This window comes from Oncorhynchus keta, unplaced genomic scaffold, assembly GCF_023373465.1.
Source record: "Oncorhynchus keta strain PuntledgeMale-10-30-2019 unplaced genomic scaffold, Oket_V2 Un_contig_6123_pilon_pilon, whole genome shotgun sequence".
NCBI classification, from domain to species: Eukaryota; Metazoa; Chordata; class Actinopteri; order Salmoniformes; family Salmonidae; genus Oncorhynchus; species Oncorhynchus keta.
Genome location: NW_026288686.1, coordinates 17,501 through 34,425, shown reverse-complemented (window position 1 = coordinate 34,425; position 16,925 = coordinate 17,501). Strand labels below are relative to the sequence as shown.

Below are 16,925 nucleotides of genomic sequence, written 5' to 3'. Positions count from 1 at the left end.
TCCCTCTTGTTAAATATAGATGTGGTCTCTCTTGTTAAATATAGATGTGGTCCCTCTTGTTAAATATAGATGTGGTCTCTCTTGTTAAATATAGATGTGGTCCCTCTTGTTAAATATAGATGTGGTCTCTCTTGTTAGATATAGAAGTGGTCTCTCTTGTTAATATAGATGTGGTCCCTCTTGTTAAATATAGATGTGGTCTCTCTTGTTAAATATAGATGTGGTCCCTCTTGTTAAATATAGATGTGGTCTCTCTTGTTAAATATAGATGTGGTCTCTCTTGTTAAATATAGATGTGGTCTCTCTTGTTAAATATAGATGTGGTCCCTCTTGTTAAATATAGATGTGGTCCCTCTTGTTAAATATAGATGTGGTCTCTCTTGTTAAATATATATGTGGTCCCTCTTGTTAAATATAGATGTGGTCCCTCTTGTTAAATGTAGATGTGGAGTTTACAAACAAATCTACACTGTGGTAAACTAAACTAATATAAACTGTATATACAAACTAATCTACACTGTGGTAAACTAAACTAATCTAAACTAAATATACAAACTAATCTTCACTGTGGTAAACTAAACTAATGTAAACTAAATATACACTGTGGTAAACTAAACGAATATAAACTAAATATACAAACTAATCTTCACTGTGAGAAACAAACATGGTTCTCAGAAAATAAGTCTGTGGTCACATGGTGATGATTAGTGTCCTACTATTGGTTAGACAGTTTCCCTTTAATGAGGTTGACTGTTAAAACTGTCTCTGACATTAGACTGAGTCACACAGAGACTCCAGCTGTGCAGCGAACAGACACAAACCTACAACTGAGATAACAGCAGACTTTACAACAGTAGAAGATACAACAGTAGAAGATACAACAGTAGAAGTTACAACAGTAGAAGTTTCAACAGTAGGTGTTTTTTTGGGGACCACAACCGTATAAAGATGTATAAGGGAATCTATGAATACACAAATGGATTTGAAGATGAAGAACCTAATGAAATAAAGACCATTGACATTGATGATCATATATACAACGACAAAAGACCCATCATGCCCCGCAAGAAGGATGGAGCTGGCGAACAACATTCAGGTAACAGTTTATCCTCGTTTAATGCTAGACACTGACACACACTTACACCCCGACACACACACACACACTCACACTTACACCCCGACACACACACACACACACACACACACACACACACACACACACACACACCCCTACACACACACCCCTAAACACTCACACACACACACACACAAACACTCGGCTGCTCTTGTCTATGTACAGCGCTTTCAGAAAGTATTCATCAGTGTTGTGTTCGAGACTGAGACCGGGCTGGAGGGGGCTAAACCGAGTCAAGACTGAGACCGGGCTGGAGGGGGCTAAACCGAGTCAAGACTGAGACCGGGCTGGAGGGGGCTAGACCGAGTCAAGACTGAGACCGGGCTGGAGGGGGCTAAACCGAGTCAAGACTGAGACCGGGCTGGAGGGGGCTAAACCGAGTCAAGACTGAGACCGGGCTGGAGGTGGCTAGACCGAGTCAAGACTGAGACCGGGCTGGAGGGGGCTAAACCGAGTCAAGACTGAGACCGGGCTGGAGGGGGCTAGACCGAGTCAAGACTGAGACCGGGCTGGAGAGGGCTAAACCGAGTCAAGACTGAGACCGGGCTGGAGGTGGCGAGACCGAGTCAAGACTGAGACCGGGCTGAAGAGGGCTAAACCGAGTCAAGACTGAGACCGGGAGGGGGGGGCGAGACCGGGCTGGAGAGGGCTAAACAGAGTCAAGACTGAGACCGGGCTGGAGGGGGATAAACCGAGTCAAGACTGAGACCGGGCTGGAGGGGGATAAACCGAGTCAAGACTGAGACCGGGCTGGAGAGGGCTAAACCGAGTCAAGACTGAGACCGGGCTGGAGGAGGCTAAACCGAGTCAAGACTGAGACCGGGCTGGAGGAGGCTAAACCGAGTCAAGACTGAGACCGGGCTGGAGGGGCTAAACCGAGTCAAGACTGAGACCGGGCTGGAGGGGGCTAAACCGAGTCAAGACTGAGACCGGGCTGGAGGGGGCTAAACCGAGTCAAGACTGAGACCGGGCTGGAGGGGCTAAACCGAGTCAAGACTGAGACCGGGCTGGAGAGGGCTAAACCGAGTCAAGACTGAGACCGGGCTGAAGGAGGCTAAACCGAGTCAAGACTGAGACCGGGAGGGGGAGGGGGAGGGGGCTGGGGAGGGGGAGGGAGGGGGGGGGGGTGAGACCGGGCTGGAGAGGGCTAAACAGAGTCAAGACTGAGACCGGGCTGGAGGGGGCTAAACCGAGTCAAGACTGAGACCGGGCTGGAGGGGGATAAACCGAGTCAAGACTGAGACCGGGCTGGAGGGGGATAAACCGAGTCAAGACTGAGACCGGGCTGGAGGGGGAGGGGGAGGGGGCGGGCGAGACCGGGCTGGAGAGGGCTAAACAGTGTCAAGACTGAGACCGGGCTGGAGGGGGATAAACCGAGTCAAGACTGAGACCGGGCTGGAGGGGGATAAACCGAGTCAAGACTGAGACCGGGAGGGGGAGGGGGGAGGGGGGGGCGGGCGAGACCGGGCTGGAGGGGGCTAGACCGAGTCAAGACTGAGACCGGGCTGGAGAGGGCTAAACCGAGTCAAGACTGAGACCGGGCTGGAGGTGGCGAGACCGAGTCAAGACCAAGACCAGAAAAATGCGAGTCCAATTCAAGACCATGATTGTAATTTTGTCAAATCACCACCATAATATGAGTTGATGTCCAGTATTTCTGTGTTCATATTTCAGAGACATCACACAGTTGAAGTCAGAACTTTACATACACCTAGGAGTCATTTAAAGCTCGTTTTTCAACCACTCCACAGATTTCTTGTTAACAAACTATAGTTTTGACACAAGTAGTTTGTCCAACACTTGTTTACATTTACATTGTTGACATTTTCCAACAATTATTTCACTTACAATTCACTGTATCACAACTCCAGTGGGTCAGAAGATTACACACAGAAGGGCACTTTTCGGCATTTGCTGTATGATTGATGAGAATCTCCATATTGCAAAAGTGCGGCCCTTACTAGAGACATGGGCGAATGTTTCTAAAATTCGCCGATGGCGGCGGGCCGTGCAGCTGGGCAAGATCTTCCGGGAAGTCATCAAACGAAGTCTCTCGGACATTCGGTTGTCGTTTCATAAAATGTTAAAATGTTGGTAATTTTTCCGCTGTCCCGTCACCAGATGACGAATGGAATCTTATTGCAAATGTATAAAACATCACCAATTACGACAAGGCCATTTCTCCTAAAAGGAAAAGACTTCGAAGACGTAACTTGGTGAGCATAGGTTTGGACTAATGGGCTGTTAGCCCAGAAACAAGATGGCATTGAGGCCTAAACGCTTTTTGAGTTAAGGTCCATTTTTCTGGGATTAAAGGTCAAAAACCGAAAATAGAGCACTAAAATGTCAAAGTACATGAACTTATGGTGTCAGGAAAAAAACAACCAGCCATTTATCTATCATCAATACCTAGGATAGGGTAAGTAATCCTTCTCACCCCCCCTAAAAAGATTTAGATGCACTATTGTAAAGTGGCTGTTCCACTGGATGTCTTAAGGTGTATGCACCAATTTGTAAGTCGCTCTGGATAAGAGCGTCTGCTAAATGACTTAAATGTAAATGTAAATGTCATTTACGAGAAATCGTACATTGTACAATTGGTGATGGTCAAAGAAATTTTAAAAAAAAAGTTACAGATCCAGTTGTGTTTAGACGGGTTTCGGAGCTCTAAGTGATTTCTGTCATTTTCTGAAATAACACACACTCATTCAACCCTCTGTAAATAAGTCAGTTCTTAACGTAAAAACTTAAAACTCAATATTCTGTAAGAGCCTACCCCAAGGAGGAGAGGTGTTCACTTTCAGCTTCCTGTGTCAACCGGAAGTGCCTTAAAATGAGGTCATAGAGGCTGTTTTGAATAGTTAAAATCTTTTCAAAACTTCATATGTGTGATTAACCCTTATTAAATGTAAATCAGTCATTTCTTCCAACAGATGTCAAAGAAAAGCTCTCACACACACAGCAGGATGGAGTGACACCGTGCGGGGCTTAACCTGTTGGTACTAGGGGGCAGTATTTTCATTTTTGGAGAAATAACGTTCCCATATTAAATGGGATATTTTGTCAGGACAAGATGCTAGAATATGCATATAATTAACATCTTAGGATTGAAAACACTCTAAAGTTTCCAAAACTGTAAAAATATTGTCTGTGAGTATAACAGAACTGATGTTGCAGGCGAAAGCCTGAGAAAAATCCAATCCGGAAGTGACTCATCTTTTGAAAGCCCTGCATCCCTATTGAGCTAAGCTCTATCAACCAGATTACACTTTCTACGCATTTATGTTGAAGAATACCCGTAGGCGGCTTCATTGCGCAAGTGGTCACATGATGCTCCCAGAGAAATTCTTGCGTAAAATACAGAGGTAGCCATTATTCCAATCGCTTCTACTGAGAAACCAATTGTATATATATTATCGAATAGATATTTGAAAAATACCTTGAGGATTGATTATAAACAACGTTTGCCATGTTTCTGTCAATATTATGGAGCTAATTTTGAATATTTTTCGGCGTTGTCGTGACCGCAATTTCCGGTCGATTTCTCAGCCAAACGTGAAGAACAAACGGAGCTATTTCGCCTACAAAAATAATATTTTGGGAAAAATGAACTTTGGCTATCTACTTGGGAGTCTCATGAGTGAAAACATCCGAAGTTCATCAAAGGTAAACGATTTAATATGATTACTTTTCTGATTTTCGTGACAAGGTTGCCTGCTGCTAGCAAGGCATAATGCTATGCGATAAACGATAAACTTACACAAATGCTTGTCTAGCTTTGGTTGTAAAGCATATTTTGAAAATCTGAGATGACAGGGTGATTAACAAAAGGCTAATCTGTGTTCCAATATATTTCACTTGTGATTTTTATGAATAGGAATATTTTCTAGGAAGATTTATGTCCATTGCGTTATGCTAATTAGTGTCAGATGATGACAACCCAAAAAGTGGGTTTGGTGTCAGTTTGTATCAGTTTGATGTCAGAATGATATCTAATTGTTTGATGGATGGTGACTTTCTGCTTGACTTTTGTCCATTTACAATATGTTTAAACAGTGATAGACCATCACCAAATGGACATGATGAAATCAGCACAACTAGCTATGGAGAGGAACCACTATCACTGCCATGCCCTCCCGAGTTCATCGTCCAGTCAATTTCACATTTCTGCATTATTGTTGAGCATGTCAAATTGGTGATGGTAAATGCCCATTGAAACATATTGCAAATAGACATCCGTGCGCCTGGTGATTGGAACGGGTTACCAGAAGCACTTCTTGCGCCTAGCAAACCCGTATCCGGGAGCGTAATCATAGCCTCAGATGCATTAGCATAACGCAACTTTTCCTATTAATGAAAATCGCAAATGAAATGAAATAAATATATTCAAACACAAGCTTAGCATTTTGTTAACAACACTGTCGTCTCAGATTTTAAAAATATGCGTTACAGCCAACGCTAGACAAGCATTTGTGTAAGTTTATCATGGCATAATGCTATGCTAGGCTGTGCTGGCAGCAGGCAACATTTTCACGAAAATAAGAAAAGCAACCAAATTAAATCATTTACCATTGAATAACTTCAGATTCTTTCACTCAGGAGACTCCCAGTTAGATAGCAAATGTTCCTTTTTTCCAAAAATATTATTTTTGTAGGCGAAAATAGCTCCTGTTTGGTCATCAGTTTTTGGCTGAGAAATCGACCGAAAAATACTTCAACTATAATGTCAAACTTTTTCAGCATTTGCTCCATAATATCGACAGAAACACGGAAAACGTTGTTTAGGATCCATCCTCAAGGTGTTTTTAACATATACAATCCATAATATATCCGTCAAGGCAATGGTTTTCTAACAAGAAGTGATTGGAAAAATGGCTACCTCAGTATTTTACGTGAGATTTTCTCCGGGAGACACCATGTGACCACTCGCCAAATATGGTCCCTTACAGCCATTCTCCAATGGAAATGCCTAAAAGATGTCACAATGCTGTAGACAGCTTGGCTGAATGCGTGGAAAACGTAGGCTCATTCGTAGCTCATTCACAGCCATATAAGGATTGGCATGAGGCATTGAAAAAATGCTTCCTGATTGGATTTTTATCTGGGTTTTCTATCCAAAGCTGTCAATTATATGCATAGTCGAGGATCTTTTTGTGACAAAATATCTTGTTTACAACGGGAACGTTTTTTATCCAAAAATTTTAATATTGCCCCCTAGTTGTAAAAGGTTTTAAGGGGTGATGTTATTTAATTTCTTTTCACATTTTCAAAATATGACCCATGGGTCTTCACTTGATGTGCATTTGCAATATGAACATTTACTGTGGAGCGCCATCTATTGTAGTAACTGACTTTTAAATTAATTAAAATAAAAAAACAACTTATAACTCTGCAAACGCCTTTCCTCGTCCCGCGTATTCCCCGCTGCTGCAGTGACTGTCGAATGTCGTTGTTCTGCCCGCGTGCTGACTCTGTGCCTGTCTTATTTCATGTCTGTTCGTTATTCAATTTTGAATCCCCGTGCCTGCTTCTCAGCTCCGGCATCGGGTCCCTACAAGTGTAGCCTTGTCTTTTAGGTTATTGTCAACTGAAAGGTGAAATGTTCTCCCAGTGTCTGGTGTCAAGCAAACAACCAGGTTTTCCTCTAGGATTTTTCCTAGTTAATTCCAGTCTGTTTTTTTTTATTTAATCCTGAAATTATGGAGACTCAAATGTGTTATGTTTTGGGAAAATCCAATACAACACTTTGTATTCAGGAAAACATTTTAATTTCTTTGCCACATTTTTGCCAGTATTTTCTATGTTGGACAGCTTCCTTATTTCCACATTGTCAAGTAGTGTTGAGGAGTAACTACAATGTTGATCCATCCTCAGTTTTCTCCTATCACAACCATTAAACTGCATAACTGTTTTAAAGTCACCATTGGCCGTATGGTGAAATCCCTGAGCAGTTTCCTTCCTCTCCGGCAACTGAGTTATGGACACCTGTATCTTTTTAGTGACTGGGTATATTGACACACCATTCAAAGTGCAATAACTTCACCATGCTCAAAGGGATATTCAACGTCTGTATTCTTTTTGTAACTTATCAATAGGTGCCCTTCTTTGCGAGGCATTGGAAAACCACCCTGGTCTTTGTGGTTGAATCTGTGTTTGAAATCCACTGTTTGACCGAGGGATCTTACAGATAATTGTATATGTTGGGGTACAGAGATGAGGTAGTCATTAAAATTAATATTAGTTAAACAAATGTTTACAAATGTTTACAAATGTTTACAAACTCCTGAACGTATGCAGACTTGCCAACAAGAGGTTGAATAATTATTGACTCACAAAAACTCCAGCTTTTCATTTTTTATTAATTTAATTTATTAATTTGTAAACATTTCTAAAAACATATTTCCAGGAGAGTGACAATAATTTTTTGTTTCATTCAGACTAACACAAAATGTGGAAAATTAATTTTCTTGTTACCTTGTACCCCTGCACATCAACAATGTATTGTCCCCGTATATAGCCCATGTTAATGCTATTCCTTATTTAATCCTTGTCTGTATTTCTATTTATTTCTCTCTGTATTGTTGGAAAATGACCCATGGGTCAGCGTTTCACTAATAGCATACACCTGTTGTTTTATGAAGTAATTAACCAATGGAATTTGATTGTGATTGAAATAGCTTCCGGCAGTCATTTCGGGTGCCTGAACTCATGCATGTTTATGCAAATATTCTGTTAGAGGTTCTGGAAGTCAAGCAGTAGAACATGTGAGGTTCTGGAACTCAGTTCTGGTGTTCTGTTCCATTGTTCCTTGTGTATTTCCCTCAGTGATTCAAAGAGCAACTGGAAAGAAAAACATGTGTGTATACATTGATCAAGTTCTAATGATAATAATATGTACTTCAGTGTATCTTTGGAGGTGGAAGAGACATTTCCCAACTGCTGCAGTGTGTCTGGGGCTGCTGTGTGTTCTCCTACTGGCTTGGATCATAGGCCTGTTACTCTACCGTGAGTCTGATATGTTCTCACTCAAACATTCTTCATCATCAGTGGTGTAATGACCAGGGTTCAATTACATTTCAATACCATTCAATTTAATTCAGAAAACACACCAAATTCCAATTCCACACGTTTCTAATTGAACATTATTCCAGTGTACTTCCTGAATTGACTGGAATTGAAATTGACATCAGTCTGGGTCATGTCTCATTAACTTTTCCACTTGGTTGTTGATTGTATTATTTCACAGAGAGAAACCAATTGACCAGTTCCGACACCCTGACCAAAGAGAGAGACCAGCTACAGACCAGCAACAACACTCTGACCAAAGAGAGAGACCAGCTACAGACCAGTTCCAATACCCTGACCAAAGAGAGAGACCAGCTACAGACCAGTTCCAACACCCTGACCAAAGAGAGAGACCAGCTACAGACCAGTTCCGACACCCTGACCAAAGAGAGAGACCAGCTACAGACCAGTTACAACACCCTGACCAAAGAGAGAGACCAGCTACAGACCAGTTCCCACACCCTGACCAAAGAGAGAGACCAGCTACAGACCAGTTCCCACACCCTGACCAAAGAGAGAGACCAGCTACAGACCAGTTCCAACACCCTGACCAAAGAGAGAGACCAGCTACAGACCAGTTCCCACACCCTGACCAAAGAGAGAGACCAGCTACAGACCAGTTCCCACACCCTGACCAAAGAGAGAGACCAGCTACAGACCAGCTACAACACCCTGGCCAAAGAGAGAGACCAGCTACAGACTAGCAACAACATGCTGACCAAAGAGAGAGACCAGCTACAGACCAGCTACAACACCCTGACCAAAGAGAGAGACCAGCTACAGACCAGCCACAACACTCTGACCAAAGAGAGAGACCAGCTACAGACCAGCTACAACACCCTGACTGAAGAGAGAGACCAGCTACAGACAAGTTTCAACACTCTGACCAAAGAGAAAGACCAGCTACAGACCAGTTCCAACACCCTGACCAAAGAGAGAGACCAGCTACAGACCAGTTTCAACAACCTGACCAAAGAGAGAGACCATCTACAGACCAGTTCCAACAACCTGACCAAAGAGAGAGACCAGCTACAGACCAGTTCCAACACCCTGACCAAAGAGAAAGACCAGATACAGACCAGCTACAACACCCTGACCAAAGAGAAAGACCAGATACAGACCAGCTACAACACCCTGACCAAAGAGAGAGACCAGCTACAGACCAGATACAACACCCTGACCAAAGAGAGAGACCAGCTACAGACCAACTACAACACCCTGACCAAAGAGAGAGACCAGATACAGACCAGCTACAACACCCTGACTGAAGAGAGAGACCAGCTACAGACAAGTTCCAACACCCTGACCAAAGAGAGAGACCAGCTACAGACCAACTACAACACCCTGACCAAAGAGAGAGACCAGCTACAGACCAGTAACAACACCCTTACTGCAGAAAGAGACCAGCTGCAGACCAATTATAACACCCTGACCAAACAGAGAGACCAGCTAGAGACCAGCTGCAACACCATGACCAATGAGAGAGACCAGATACAGACCAGTAACAACACTGAAGAAAGAGACCAGCTACAAAAAGAGACAGAATGTCTGAGACAATCTTTAGTTCAGAAAGGTGAGTGAAATTGGCTAATGACTGTTCTGTTATCAGTTCACATGACACTTACAAACAGGCAATTCAACTTACATTAAAGGAAATATGTGAGAAAAAAGCGGACTTCCATACCGTCCATTAGTTAGTGTCCCGTCTTTCTTGACTGTCTGATTGATACTTAATTCATTGTTGTATTAAAGTGACTAAAGCAGGAAATGTTCAACTTATAGTGTGTCCGGAAGGATGGAAGAAGCTTGGTAGCAGTTGTTACTACGTCTCTACTAAGACAAAATCCTGGGAGGAGAGCAGACAGGACTGCAGAGATAGAGGAGCAAACCTGGTGGTCATCAAGAGCGAAGACGATCAGGTATGTGTGTGAGGTAGAGAGAAAAATAGAGAGAGAGAGATAACGAGCAGTAATGACTATGTTTTAACAATGTTGTCTCTCTCCCACAACTACAGACATTTGTCAATTGGTTATGCGGGGTAAAGAACTACGTCTGGATTGGTCTGACTGACTCTGTTTCTGAGGGGACCTGGAAATGGGTGGACGACACACCACTGACCACAAAGTAAGACATGAATTCTGTGTCACTATGACATCACTGTCTGGAGGAGTAGGTTCAGAGTGGACAGCCTTCATTCTCCTACAGGTATTGGAACAGTGGACAGCCTGATTCTCCTACAGGTATTGGAACAGTGGACAGTCTGATTCTGTGTTGTTTCTTCTACAGGTATTGGAACAGTGGACAGCCTGATTCTGTGTTGTTTATTCTACAGGTATTGGAACAGTGGACAGCCTGATTCTGTGTTGTTTCTTCTACAGGTATTGGAACAGTGGACAGCCTGATTCTATGTGTTGTTTATTCTACAGGTATTGGAACAGTGGACAGCCTGATTCTGTGTTGTTTCTTCTCCAGGTATTGGAACAGTGGACAGCCTGATTCTGTGTTGTTTCTTCTACAGGTATTGGAACAGTGGACAGCCTGATTCTGTGTTGTTTCTTCTACAGGTATTGGAACAGTGGACAGCCTGATTCTGTGTTGTTTCTTCTACAGGTATTGGAACAGTGGACAGCCTGATTCTGTGGTGTTTCTTCTATATTCTGGAACAGTGGACAGCCTGATTCTGTGTTGTTTCTTCTACAGGTATTGGAACAGTGGACAGCCTGATTCTGTGTTGTTTCTTCTACAGGTATTGGAACAGTGGACAGCCTGATTCTGTGTTGTTTCTTCTACAGGTATTGGAACAGTGGACAGCCTGATTCTGTGTTGTTTCTTCTACAGGTATTGGAACAGTGGACAGCCTGATTCTGTGTTGTTTCTTCTACAGGTATTGGAACAGTGGACAGCCTGATTCTGTGTTGTTTCTTCTACAGGTATTGGAACAGTGGACAGCCTGATTCTGTGTTGTTTCTTCTACAGGTATTGGAACAGTGGACAGCCTGATTCTGTGTTGTTTCTTCTACAGGTATTGGAACAGTGGACAGCCTGATTCTCCTACAGGTATTGGAACAGTGGACAGCCTGATTCTGTGTTGTTTCTTCTACAGGTATTGGAACAGTGGACAGCCTGATTCTGTGTTGTTTCTTCTACAGGTATTGGAACAGTGGACAGCCTGATTCTGTGTTGTTTCTTCTACAGGTATTGGAACAGTGGACAGCCTGATTCTGTGTTGTTTCTTCTACAGGTATTGGAACAGTGGACAGCCTGATTCTGTGTTGTTTCTTCTACAGGTATTGGAACAGTGGACAGCCTGATTCTGTGTGTTGTTTCTTCTACAGGTATTGGAACAGTGGACAGTCTGATTCTGTGTTGTTTATTCTACAGGTATTGGAACAGTGGACAGCCTTATTCTGTGTTGTTTCTTCTACAGGTATTGGAACAGTAAAGAGCCTAATGGTGGAAGAGCTGAGAACTGTGTGTATTTCTACTCCTGGTCATCAGACACAGGAGAATGGTGGGACTATGACTGTTCCTATAAATACAGATGGATCTGTGAGAAATAGGATTCTTCTGGGTTCTCTGTCTGAACTGGTAAATTGGATTCTCCTTGGTCGTCTCTCTGTAATGCTAACTGGGATTCTCCTTGGTCGTCTTGCTGAACTGCTAAATAAGATTCTCCTTGGTCGTCTCTCTGAACTGTTAAATAAGATTCTCCTTGGTCGTCTCTCTGAACTGCTAAATAAGATTATCCTTGGTCGTCGCTCTGAACTGCTAAATAAGATTCTCCTTGGTCGTCTCTCTGAACTGCTAAATAAGATTCTCCTTGGTCGTCTCTCTGAACTGCTAAATAAGATTCTCCTTGGTCGTCTCTCTGAACTGCTAAATATGATTCTCATTGGTCGTCTCTCTGAACTGCTAAATATGATTCTCCTTGGTCGTCTCTCTGAACTGCTAAATATGATTCTCCTTGGTCGTCTCTCTGAACTGTTAAATAAGATTCTCCTTGGTCGTCTCTGAACTGCAAAATAAGATTCTCCTTGGTAGTCTCTCTGTACTGCTAAATATGAATCTCCTTGGTCGTCTCTGAACTGCTAAATAAGATTCTCCTTGGTCGTCTCTCTGTACTGCTAACTAGGATTCTCCTTGGTCGTCTCTCTGAAATGTTAAATAAGATTATCCTTGGTCTTCTCTGAACTGCCAAATAAGATTCTCCTTGGTCGTCTCTCTGTAATGCGAACTGGGATTCTCCTTGGTCGTCTCTGAACTGCTAAATATGATTCTCCTTGGTCGTCTCTCTGAACTGTTAAATAAGATTCTCCTTGGTCGTCTTGCTGAACTGCTAAATAAGATTCTCCTTGGTCGTCTTGCTGAACTGCTAAATATGATTCTCCTTGGTCGTCTCTGAACTGCTAAATATGATTCTCCTTGGTCGTCTTGCTGAACTGCTAAATAAGATTCTCCTTGGTCGTCTCTCTTCGGGGCAAAGCGAGGACAACTCGCTGGCACCAATGTTTTCTATAGCACAAAACTCCCATCAGGATGTGTAACCAACAGTTTGGCTCTAGTAACAGAGGTGGACGGTGGGGGACGCGGTTCTTCATTGCTACCGCATCGGGGACCCGCTCAACTGATTCCCCTGGGGGGGGGGGAAGAAGGGGCTTCTAACCCAGGGGCATGTCCCCAGTGGAAGACAAGGGGCCAGCCAACAAATCACACCGTGTCCTGGCCTGTATCCTCTCGGACGGAGCACAGACCCCTCCCCCGTGCCAAAGCTCTCCCCTCAGCACTTCTCACAAGAAACTGAGACAGGAAGACCTACTTCCTGTCATCACCAAGCACCGTCTCCAAATCCCATTGTACTGGCCGTTTGTCATACAAGGTCTTTGTCACATCCAGGTGTCATGCCGAGGGCACTGAGCAAAAATATGATGAAAGGGGCAAATATGTTACATGGTAGATACAGTATCTGACATGGTAGATACAGTATGTTACAATACAGTATGTTACATGGTAGATACAGTATCTGACATGGTAGATACAGTATGTTACAATACAGTATGTTACATGGTAGATACAGTATCTGACATGGTAGATGCAGTATGTTACATGGTAGATGCAGTATATTACAATACAGTATGTTACATGGTAGATACAGTATGTTACATGGTAGATACAGTATGCTACATGGTAGATACAGTATGTTACAATACAGTATGTTACATGGTAGATACAGTATGTTACATGGTAGATACAGTATGTTACATGGTAGATACAGTATGTTACAATACAGTATGTTACATGGTAGATACAGTATGTTACATGGTAGATACAGTATGCTACATGGTAGATACAGTATCTGACATGGTAGATACAGTATGTTACAATACAGTATGTTACATGGTAGATACAGTATGTTACATGGTAGATACAGTATGTTACAATACAGTATGTTACATGGTAGATACAGTATGTTACATGGTAGATACAGTATGCTACATGGTAGATACAGTATCTGACATGGTAGATACAGTATGTTACAATACAGTATGTTACATTGTAGATACAGTATGTTACAATACAGTATGTTACATGGTAGATACAGTATGTTACATGGTAGATACAGTATGTAACAATACAGTATGTTACCTGGTAGATACAGTATGTTACATGGTAGATACAGTAGGTTACATGGTAGATACAGTATGTTACATGGTAGATACAGTATGTTACAATACAGTATGTTACAATACAGTATGTTACATGGTAGATACAGTATGTTACATGGGAGATACAGTATGTTACATAGTAGATACGGTATGTTACATGGTAGATACAGTATGTTACAATACAGTATGTTACATGGTAGACACAGTATGTTACATGGTAGATACGGTATGTTACATGGTAGATACAGTATGTTACAATACGGTATGTTACATGGTAGATACAGTATGTTACAATACAGTATGTTACATAGTAGATACAGTATGTTACAATACAGTATGTTACATGGTAGATACAGTATGTTACATGGTAGATACCGTATGTTACAATACAGTATGTTACAATACAGTATGTTACATGGTAGATACAGTATGTTACATGGTAGATACAGTTTGTTACATGGTAGATACAGTTTGTTACATGGTAGATACAGTATGTTACAATACAGTATGTTACAATACAGTATGTTACAATACAGTATGTTACATGGTAGATACAGTATGTTACATGGTAGATACAGTATGTTACATGGTAGATACAATATGTTACAATACAGTATGTTACAATACAGTATGTTACATGGTAGATACAGTATGTTACATGGTAGATACAGTATGTTACATGGTAGATACAGTATGTTACATGGTAGATGCAGTTTGGTTGCTCCTTTAGCTTCTATCCAATAACAAACTACTTCCTGCTTATTCAGTTTACCTTGTCAAACACATGATATAACCAAGATAATGAAAATAAAACAAAATATATACAATGACAATACAATGAACTGATATCTCTACTATATAATAGTTGATCCAACATGGAGTCTAGAAGGACTGTTCTCTACTGTATAATAGTTGATCTAACATGGAGTCCAGAAGGACTGTTCTCTACTATATAATAGTTGATCCAACATGGAGTCTAGAAGGACTGTTCTCTACTATATAATAGTTGATCCAACATGGAGTCTAGAAGGACTGTTCTCTACTGTATAATAGTTGATCTAAAATGGAGTCTAGAAGGACTGTTCTCTACTGTATAATAGTTGATCTAACATGGAGTCTAGAAGGACTGTTCTCTACTGTATAATAGTTGATCTAACATGGAGTCTAGAAGGACTGTTCTCTACTGTATAATAGTTGATCTAACATGGAGTCTAGAAGGACTGTTCTCTACTGTATAATAGTTGATCTAACATGGAGTCTAAAGGACTGTTCTCTACTGTATAATAGTTGATCTAACATGAAGTCTAGAAGGACTGTTCTCTACTGTATAATAGTTGATCTAACATGGAGTCTAAAGGACTGTTCTCTACTGTATAATAGTTGATCTAACATGGAGTCTAGAAGGACTGTTCTCTACTGTATAATAGTTGATCTAACATGGAGTCTAGAAGGACTGTTCTCTACTGTATAATAGTTGATCTAACATGGAGTCTAGAAGGACTGTTCTCTACTGTATAATAGTTGATCTAACATGGAGTCTAGAAGGACTGTTCTCTACTGTATAATAGTTGATCTAACATGAAGTCTAGAAGGACTGTTGTCTTCTGTATAATAGTTGATCTAACATGGAGTCTAGAAGGACTGTTCTCTACTGTATAATAGTTGATCTAACATGGAGTCTAGAAGGACTGTTCTCTACTATATAATAGTTGATCTAACATGGAGTCTAGAAGGACTGTTCTCTACTGTATAATAGTTGATCTAACATGGAGTCTAGAAGCACTGTTCTCTCTACTGTATAATAGTTGATCTAACATGGAGTCTAGAAGCACTGTTCTCTACTGTATAATAGTTGATCTAACATGGAGTCTAGAAGGACTGTTCTCTACTGTATAATAGTTGATCTAACATGGAGTCTAGAAGGACTGTTCTCTACTGTATAATAGTAGATCTAACATGGAGTCTAGAAGCACTGTTCTATAATTTAATATAATCTCTGACACGTTAAGTCTGCAAATGTGAATGTAATATACCTCAGATGCGTGTCCATTAACACTACAAGTACCAAAGAGATCAGATCAATAGAGACTCCGTGTCTTTTTGACTGCTGCTTTACCATTTCACAGCCACTAGCAACAGATGTGAACTACACAAAACAAACAAAGGTTTTAGTGAATCTTTTCGAAGAGAAAAAAGGCTTATTTTCACTTGTCAACGACCGGCTGTTGTTGGATATGCTCAACTACTGAGCTCTGTCTGGGTGAAGGACCAGGTTTGAAACGAGGCGCCTTTGAACCTGCCCGTATAAATACCTTGCCATACAGTTGTATAGAAGGCACACCTGCCACAAGTCCTCGCAAGGCCATAGAAATCGGTAGAGTTCACACTGTGTCCTGGTCTGCATCCTCTCTGGTGTAGCACAGACTCCCCCCGCCCCTCCAACCACTATGGGGACGGACGGAGCACCGACTCCCCCAACCACTATGGGGATGGACGGAGCACTGACTCCCCCAACCACTATGGGGACGGACAGAGCACCGACTTCCCCCTCCAACCACTATGGGGACGGACGGAGCACAGACCCCGCCCCCCCGTGCAAAAGCTCTCCCCTCCCCACAACTGAGACAGGAAGAGCTACTTCCAGTCACCACCAAGCACCATTATTTTACCAGTGCCCGTTTGTCTTAACAAGTCTCTGTCACATCCCGGCATCTTGCCGGAGGGCAACTCGCTCTAACACCACCAGAGAGCAGTACATCACCAGTGGTGAACGACTGTGGGCGACTCGTGGCAAGAGCAGTGGACTGGCTGGGTTCTTGTCCACGGTCACAAAGGTATACAGACTGCAGTTCGCTACGAAGCCACCCGTTTTCAGTGGAGTTCTGATTTTATTAACTTCTTGCGTCGAGCCATCCCGGATCCGGGATCGTGACTACAGCCTAAAGTCCATTACCATAACGCAACGTTAACTATTCATGAAAATCGCAAATGAAATGAAATAAATATGCTAGCTCTCAAGCTTAGCCTTTTGTTAACAACACTGTCATCTCAGATTTTCAAAA

At 42.1% G+C, this 16,925-nt stretch overlaps 1 protein-coding gene across 48 annotated transcripts; it reads left to right on the top strand.

Moving 5' to 3' along the window:
• The first annotated feature begins 805 nt into the window (after positions 1-805).
• Positions 806-11,772, top strand: LOC118381847 (C-type lectin domain family 4 member M-like). Of its 48 annotated transcripts, none has more exons than XM_052510778.1 (9): positions 806-1,096; positions 8,039-8,140; positions 8,382-9,773; positions 9,983-10,119; positions 10,215-10,324; positions 10,406-10,486; positions 10,533-10,578; positions 11,258-11,395; positions 11,536-11,545. In XM_052510778.1, exons 1-8 carry the CDS (start codon positions 949-951, stop codon positions 11,279-11,281), a joined length of 2,040 nt encoding a protein of 679 aa, XP_052366738.1. In that variant the 5' UTR covers positions 806-948; the 3' UTR covers positions 11,282-11,395; positions 11,536-11,545. The 48 variants fall into 48 exon arrangements, with proteins under 48 accessions (XP_052366738.1, XP_052366753.1, XP_052366736.1 ...); XM_052510793.1 differs by lacking the exon at positions 11,258-11,395 and adding an exon at positions 11,177-11,257 and having other exon boundaries at positions 10,533-10,626; positions 11,488-11,540; XM_052510776.1 differs by lacking the exon at positions 11,536-11,545 and adding an exon at positions 10,673-10,810 and having other exon boundaries at positions 11,350-11,392.
• The last annotated feature ends 5,153 nt before the right edge of the window (positions 11,773-16,925 follow it).